Genomic DNA, 8885 nt, shown 5'->3' with positions numbered 1-8885 from the left:
GGAGGAGTAGGATAAGGGTACGGCTAAAGGCTATCAGAACTGGTCTTCTCGTACGTTCGGAACAGAGAGTAAAAGGAGCAGGTTTCTGGGCGCAATAGAATAGATTCAAGTCATAATGTACAGACAAAGGTATGGTAGGATGTGAGTACATTGGATGTAAACCTAGGCATTGAGTAATGATGAGAGAGATATTGTTGCTAGAGACGATTAAACCAGGTGATGTCACCGCATATGTGGGAGGTGGAACTAAATGGAGCAGGGTTATAGGCTCCACAGTGAAATAAGACAATAGTCACTAACCAGGACAGTAATGGACAAGGCATATTGATATTAGGGAGAGGCATGCGTAGCCGAGTGATCATAGGGGTCCAGTGAGTGGTTGGGCTGGCTGGAGACACGGCGATTCAGACAGCTAGCAGGCTGGGGCTAGCAAGCTAGCAGAAGGGCCTAAGAGGGATGTATCGACGGAGGAAAGTCTGATTTAACCTCCGCTTGCGGTGACGTCGATAGACCAGTTGTGATGGATTAGTAGGGTTCCGAGTAGCAGAGGGGTCCAAGTCCAATAGGCAAAATAGGTATAGTGGTCCAAGAAATTGGCCGATGGATCTGTTCAGCTAACAGTTCAATATGCTCTAGACAGCTAGCGGGCTGCAGCTAGCAGGCTAGCAGATGGGCATTCAGGGGACGTTGCGACCTAGGGGCCAGTTGAGTACCCCCTCGAGAAGATTACGTTGGTAGTCCAGTCGTCAAGGATCGGCGGGGATCCGTGCCCCGTACCGGCAGTAGAAGGGGTCCGGGTATTGTAGCCCAGGAGTGGCGTATGGGCCTCTTCAGCTAGCCGGGAGAATGGGCCTAGCATGGGCTAGCTCCAGGCTAATTGGTGCTTTCTTTGGGACAGACGTTAGCCAGGAGTAGTCACTCGGATTGCAGCTAGCTAGCTGTGATGATCCAGGTGAAAGGTTCAGAGCTTGCGGTAGGAATCCGGGGATATGGAGAGAAAATAGGTCCGGTATGCTCTGGTTTGAGTCGCGTTGTACATACTGGCGAGAGCTTTCCGAGCTAAAGGTTAGCTGATGACCGCTAGCAGTGTTTAGCTGACTACTAGCTAGTAGCTAGTGAGCTGGCTAGCTTCTGTTGGGGGATTCTGGTTCCGAGGTAAATAAATATACTTTAGAAAAAACAGATCGACACCACATTGGGTGAGGTGGGTTGCAGGAGACTATTTTGAAGTTGAGGTTTAGAAAAATATAAAAAAGATATGCGAAGAAAAAGATATAAAAATATATATACATGGCATACGACAAGATGAAGGACAAAGACGTCTGACTGCTACGCCATCTTGGATTCACAGATAATTTTGTTTCTCATGGACTGAGAGTCTTCAGGTGCCTTTTGGCAAACTCCAAGCGGGCTGTCATGTGCCTTTTGCTGTTGAGTGGCTTCCATCTGATAACTTTACCATAAATGCCTGATTAATGGAGTGCTGCAGAGATGGTTGTCCTTCTCGAAGGTTCTTCTTTCTCCACAGAGGAACTGTGGAGCTCTGTCAGAGTGACCATCGGGTTCTTGGTCACCTCCCTGACCAAGACCATTCTCCACCGATTGCTCAGTTTGGCCGGGCGGCCAGCTCTAGGAAGAGTCTTGGTGGTTCCAAACTTCTTCCATTTAAGAATGATTGCAGCCACTGTGTTCTTGGGGATCTTCAATGCTGCAGAAAAGTTTTGGTACCCTTCTCCAGATCTGTGCCTCGACACAATCCTGTCTCGGAGCTCTACGGACAATTCCTTCGACCTCATGTCTTGGTTTTTGCCCTGACATGCACTGTCAACTGTCAACTGTGGGACCTTATATAGACAGTTGTGTGCCTTTCCACATCATGTCCAATCAATTGAATTTACCACAGGTGGACTCCAAGTTGTAGAAACATGTCAATGATCTCAATGATGATCAATGGAAACAGGATGTACCTGAACTCAATTTTGAGTCTCATAGCAAAGGGTCTGAATACCTTAGTAAATAAGGTTTTCTGTTATTTTTTTTTAATGTTAGATAGACATTTCTAAAAACCTGTTTTCGCTTTGTCATTATGGGTTATTGTGTGTAGATTGCTAAGGATTTTTTTTATTTAATCAATTTTTGAATGAGTCTGTAACGTAATAACATGTGAAAAAAGTAATGGGGTCTGAATATTTTCCGAAGGCACTGTATGTCATCATCTTTTTTTTAAATGTTAGATAGACTATTTTGTTCTGAAAGTTTTAGGAACAAAAAATAATATGTAACACCCCAGGTGTTATCGTGCTTTGTGGCATAGAATCAGACCAACTATCCCTCTAGCATTATAATGTGGATTCATTCACTGTGAGTGAGTGATAGGCTACATTTCAAAGAAACCTCTTCATGGATTCTGCCTGAGATAGTCGCTGTCCATTTTCCGGTGGTGCTGAATTCCAAGTTACGATCGGGTTGCTGTCTGCTTTAGTGTTGCTAAGTCTCCGGAGGACCTATCACTCAATTGTTTAACTTGTCATGTAAAATACTTTGAATTAAATATGTATAGTTTAAAATCATGTTTAACAATGTAGGTAATGTAGGTAATGTTGTTCTCAAATAATGTAGCTAATTGCTGAAACACTGCATAAACATCTCTCAATCTAAATATAGTTTCTCATATTACTCTCTCATGTTCACTGTTGTTTTAATATTGTTTTACTATCCTAATTTATTTAATATTGTTTTACAATCCAAATGTATTTAATATTGTTTTACTATCCTAATTTATTTAATATTGTTTTACTATCCTAATTTATTTAATATTGTGTAACTATCCTATTTTTTTCATATTGTTTTACTATCCTAATTTATTTAATATGGTTTTACTATCCTAATTTATCTATCTTCATTTTACATTTGTCTATCTTCATTTTATATTTATCTATCTTAATTTTATATTTGTAAATATTAATTTTACATTTGTCTAGAAATGTATTGTTTTTATCTTTCTCACTTTTTTATTATTTTATTTATGTAAGTGAAGTACTTTGAATTGCACTGTTTTTGGTAAGAAATGTGCTATGTAAATTAAGTTTGATTTGATAAATCAAGTGCTATAATAAAATGCTATTTGCATGAAAATGCCATGGGGTGCATCGTTTATGTTATGGTTGGTGGCTCATTCTTTGATGGTATGCACATATTACAGTGTAGCTTTAAATATCTGTAGAGGACAGCCTCTGTAGAGGACAGCCTCTGTAGAGGACAGCCTCTGTAGCAGCCTCTGTAGAGGACAGCCTCTGTAGAGGACAGCCTCTGGATGGTGATGTGGTTTTGTATCATTTCTAGGCTACAAAAGATCATGAGGCATGCAATCCCACCCCCAGGAAAGCAGATGAAGAAATAGAATAGTGTGCATGTTGAGGTGAGACAGCTACTGTAAATGAACAAGTGAAAGGACATGACAGGACAATTGCATAAAGGAACGAGAGACCATATTTGTATTTCAGTATGACATTTATTGAGCAAATGCTGCTGGGAAATAGTTCATGATGAGTAAAGACATGGGATTGCAAACTGTAGCACCTCATTTATGTTCGCTATTTAAAGTCAAGTCCATCCTATGCATACAAGAATGTATGTGTGCGCATTTACATATTTATTTTCAATTGCACTCATTAGGTAAACATAATAGATACTGATAAAAAGCATGTTTAAGGCTCAGAGTTTCTTCAAGGTTCTTTATGCATTAGTTGCTTCGGGTACTGTATGTTTATGATCATCAGTACATTGCACCATCGTCTTTCTCATTCTTCACTATATTGTGTTGTCGACGATTGTATTTTTGGCTCAGTTGGTATCTTCACATAAAAAGGCTAGTCCTTTTGAACATGTGTCTCTAAAGTGGATCCTCCAACCCAGGCACCCCTTCTTGAATTAACATTTGAATTAACATACATTTCTATCACTCTCCCACCCACATACAGTATGCATCTAAACTGTAACCCTTCCATCCATACATACAGGTTAGAGCGGAGGGGACTCCCTCCCTGAGCTAGCATGCAGACGCCCCCACCCGTGAGCCCTCCCGTGAACTGCAGGGAAAAATAAAGACAATTAATAATCTGTCCCACTACCACATTTCCCTGATATAATCCGCAGCAAAACCCTTTTAAAGCTTTCTCTCAACATGCATTTTTTAAACTTTAGCTTTGTCACATCATATGGCTTCTCTCGTTGCTTTTCTGTATGTTTGAGAGTGGTTATCTTTATTACATCGCTCTAGCTCTATGATTTCTTTGTTATGTTAGTTCTGGGTTGATTGCTTGTCGTCGTGTCATCTTTGTTCCTCCTGAGTGGGTTGGATGGAGCGCAGTTACTCAGTTTCAGTCACCACCTTGACGGACTGGGAAGAGTGTTTCTCCATCTTCTTGCTGGAGACTGTCTTCTCCTGCATCAAATCCTCAGACTCCTTCACAGTCTCGGTGACAGTGACTGATTTGGTGACATGCTTGGCCCCGTCCTCTCCAGTGGTGATGGTCTCCACTGTTTGGGTGATGACCACCTTCTGGTCCTTTGGATCATCTTTCTGGTCGGGGTCATCTTTAGTGGGGCTCTCGTCCACTCCATTTGAGATAACATCCTTCTCCTCTGCCTCTTTCCCACCCTCATCCTTCTTGTCCTTGTCCTCTGGGGAAGTCTTCTCCACATCTCCGTTCATGGCTGCGTCTTTCTTTTCTACCTTCTTCTCTTCCTCTGAATCACTCTTTTTGTCTACTTTCTCTTCTGCAGCCTTGGGGGCCTCTGACTTTGGAGCTTCTGGTTTGGGGGCCTCACCCTTAGGGGACTCTGCCTTGGGGGATCCTAATTTGGGAGATTCAGATTTGGGGGATCCTGTAGGTTTTGGGGATTCAGATTTTGGGGATCCTGTAAGTTTTGGGGATTCAGATTTGGGGGAGCCAGCAGGTTTGGGGGATTCAGATTTGGGGGAGCCAGCAGGTTTTGGGGATTCAGATTTAGGGGATCCAGCAGGTTTTGGGGATTCAGAAGTAGGGGATCCAGCAGGTTTTGGGGATTCAGATTTAGGGGATCCAGAAGGTTTTGGGGATTCAGAAGTAGGGGATCCAGCAGGTTTTGGGGATTCAGATTTAGGGGATCCAGCAGGTTTTGGGGATTCAGAAGTAGGGGATCCAGCAGGTTTTGGGGATTCAGATTTAGGGGATCCAGCAGGTTTTGGGGATTCAGAAGTAGGGGATCCAGCAGGTTTTGGGGATTCAGATTTAGGGGATCCAGCAGGTTTTGGGGATTCAGATTTAGGGGATCCAGCAGGTTTTGGGGATTCAGTTTTAGGGGATCCAGAAGGTTTTGGGGATTCAGATTTGGGGGATCCAGCAGGTTTTGGGGATTCAGATTTGGGGGATCCAGCAGGTTTTGGGGATTCAGATTTGGGGGAGCCAGGTTTTGGAGATTCAGATTTGGGGGTTACAGCTTTGGGGGATTCATGTTTGGGGGATCCAGCTTTTGGTGACTCAGACTTGGGGGACCCAGCCTTTGGGGATTCAGCTTTTAGGGAGTCTGGCTTGGAGGGCTTTGGGGCCTCAGATTTCTGGACCTCAACTTTTGGGGCCTCACTCTTGGGGGCTTCTGTTTTGGGAGCCTCTGCCTTGGCTACAGCTGCCTTCTCATCTGTTTTGTCTTCTTTCTCATCCTTTCCTTTCTTCTCATCTTCCTCATCCTTATCATCTCCATCTTTGGATCCTTTGTCACTACCTGCATCTTCATCTTGATCATCTCCCTCCTCTTCTCCCTCTCCTGTCTCCTCTTCTCCTCCGCTTCCCTTCTCTTTGTCAGGAGAGGCCTTTGATTCTGGGGCTTTAGAGCACAGGACTGTCTCCTCTAATTCCCCCTCTCCTTCTCCCTCATCACCACCTTCTGTATCATCTTCCTTGTCACCCTCACCCTCTTCTCCTTTCTCATCCTCTTCTTCTTTTTCGCCCTCTTCCTCTACATCACCACCTTCTTTGTCCTCCTCTTCCTCCTCAGCAGGTGTGCTGGAGCTAACTTGGGCTTCAGTGGAGGCTACAACCTCTTCTGATTCACCCTCTCCCCCTTCTCCCTCTTCTCCCTCTGCTTCTTCTCCTCCCTCTTCTCCCTCATCCTCTCCTTCATCTGTGGCCTCTGTCTCCAGAGCGGCAGAAAGCTCCTGGGCGATCTCAGCCAGGTCTTGGTCCATCTCATCCTTCTCATCCTCTACCCTGGTCTCCTCGATGATCTCCTCGACAAACTTATGCTGGACTTTCAGTTTGGGAGGCTCATACTTGGACTTCTTAGAGGAGGTGACGTTGTGGCGGTAAGGGAAAGTGCTAAAGTGGGTCTCTTCACCTTCTAGGAGTTTCCTGCAAGAACAGTAGAACATGAGATATAGTTTAGTGTAGGCCTAATATAAATATGTAGTTTCTATATATAAATGAGATCTTTATATACTATTTTGTTTTGAAATTAGTAAACATATATTTAAAAAAAAAGTTTTTTCAATGTTAGGCCTAATTAGCGCTCTGTCGTCGCATTGTACCTGTATGCAGCTATCTCAATGTCCAGGGCCATCTTGACATTGAGCAGGTCCTGGTACTCGCGCAGATGACGTGCCATCTCCCACTTCGTGCCCTTGAGCTCATTATCCAGCTGGTGGATGGTCTCCTGCAGAGAACAAGACCGAGAGACACAAGCTGGTTAAGAGCTATTATTTCTTATGCCTATATGGAACCCTGAAATAATACTTGGTTATTTCTTTTTGGTGTAGGGATGACACATTTCTCCATAAGGACACTGCTTTCTAAACATCATAAGAAAACTATCAAAAATACAATGTCATATTTTGTGATCCTGGTAATTACTTCACAAGCACATTTAAACTTGTATAGGCCTACATTTGAAACAGCACTTTGAGATTCCATTAAAACACATGCATTTAGGGCCCACATAATAAAACAATTTAGTTCGTTCAAAATCAAACTAATGCAATATGTGGGAACACAATGCAAGTGTGTGTCTTTCTCTCTATAAATGTAGGGGACTCTCCTTATAAGTAGATCTACATTTAAAATAAGAATAAAAACCTCAAAGGTGTCGTGATAATATTCTCAATTTGGAAAAACATATCTTATTATATAATTTATTCTCTCCACTACATTGCTTCTCTTTACACAAAGAACACAACTTTATAGAATACTTCACCATTAAGCCTGTGGCTGGAGGTTTCTGTATGAAAATAATGCCTACAGCGGGTCTCATCATACCTGCAGGCTGGACAGGTCGCTGTTGTGTCGGTCCTCGATGTCATTCAACTGCCTCTCCAGTGACTCCCTGGTTCCACGGACGGACTCTAACTCCACGGTCTTGGACTGGAGCTGGCGGCGGTAGTCTGCTATCTCATCACGGGCGGACTTGATTGCATCTTTGTTTTGTTCCGCAGCATCAGTGAGCTTGGAATAGCGGCACATGAACCAGTCCTCCACCTGCTGCAGGTTCTGGTTGGAGTGGCCCTCGAGCTGGGTGCGGATCTCCCGGAGCGCCTCGGTGATGTCCGTCTTCTGGATGTCTTTCCTCTCCATGGTCACCTGCGACGCCTGCACCTGGGCGAACAGGTCGCTCACCTCTTCCTCGTGGTTGTTGCGAATAAAGGCAATCTCGTCATGCAGTGACTGAACTTTCTTCTCCAACTCTGACTTCACCAAATCAGAGTCGGTCATATCTTTTCTCAACGCCCGGATGATGCCTTCCGTCTCATCCCTGATGCGGGCTTCCTCATCGAAACGGTCCCTAATTCTCTGGATGTCATCCTCGACGTGGTCCGTGTCGAGCTGGATCTGCGCTTTATCGTGGTGAATCTGCTCCAGCATGGAGCGCAGCTCCTGGAGTTCCTGGTCGTATAAATCGCCTAGCTGGGATTGCGACACCTGCTTCTGCCGCAGCGTCTGGATCTCCTCTTCGATTTGGCTGTTCTGCTGCTCCAGGTAGTGCACCTTGTCGATGTAACCGGCGAAGCGGTCGTTGAGCCCCTGGAGCTGCTCTTTCTCGTTGGAGCGCTTGTAGTCTCCGTTCGTTTGATTGAAATCAACGCTGTCGGCGGAGCTGAGGAGTGTGGAGCTGTACATTCGGGCTACCGGCATGTTGACGCTCCTCTTGTAGGAGGAGGTCATCGTGGAGCCTGGGCTTGCCCGGGACCAGGACTGAGAACGGAACCCGCTGGAGGGGGTGCCAGTGGAGCGGCCGTAGGTGGTCCTACTATCCATACTTCTCCTGAATGGACTCCCTATCGTGTCCACCGGGTGGTAACTCATCCGGCCAGACCAGGGGTTGCGTGTGCAGATGGAAGGGAAGGTGTGCGAGGTGGAGGAGTGGTGTGTGTGTCTGTTTGCAGGTGCGGGGTGGATGGCGCTCACAGCATTCTTAGTCTCACCGGCTGTCCTTTATATAGGAGAAGCTTTATCGCTAACAAGGCAGCGACTGTTTTTACTGGCCCATTGATCGAACGGAGGGGGAGGGCCATGTCTCAACCCTTCATACTCTATGTAAGTGAAACACTACTTGTTTGTGGTGGGGTTCGTGGGTGGCCGCTTGAAAAGCAGAGGAATGATCACACATAGGGAGAAAAAAGGAAATGGGGTGATTATCATTAGGATTTTTGGGATAGCTCATGTGTCCTTGACGTTGATGTGTTTATCATTTGTCTCTTGTCACAGAGGGAATATAGAGTTTCCTCCAAACATTGAACATTAGAATAAGAGAGAAAATTATACATGCATCTCTGCATTTGCTAATTCAACCAGCCAACGTGCAGCATTACTATGCATGGAAATATAACTTATGGAGCAGTTCAATGACCCATGTTA

At 44.7% G+C, this 8885-nt stretch overlaps 1 protein-coding gene across 1 annotated transcript; it reads right to left on the bottom strand.

Annotated features, from left to right (window-relative positions):
• Window positions 1-3491: 3491 nt before the first annotated feature.
• Window positions 3492-8455, bottom strand: LOC123725531 (uncharacterized). The gene is made up of 3 exons (XM_082955386.1): window positions 7290-8455; window positions 6566-6690; window positions 3492-6389 (listed from the first exon to the last, which is right to left on the bottom strand). The coding sequence occupies exons 1-3, from the start codon at window positions 8331-8333 to the stop codon at window positions 4370-4372; spliced, it is 3189 nt and encodes a 1062-aa protein (XP_082811512.1). The 5' UTR covers window positions 8334-8455; the 3' UTR covers window positions 3492-4369.
• Between the last annotated feature and the right edge of the window lie 430 nt (window positions 8456-8885).

This window comes from Salmo salar, chromosome 01, assembly GCF_965601325.2.
Source record: "Salmo salar chromosome 01, fSalSal1, whole genome shotgun sequence".
NCBI classification, from domain to species: domain Eukaryota; kingdom Metazoa; phylum Chordata; class Actinopteri; order Salmoniformes; family Salmonidae; genus Salmo; species Salmo salar.
Note: the sequence above shows the minus strand (reverse complement) of the source record. Positions and strands in the feature narration are given on the sequence as shown.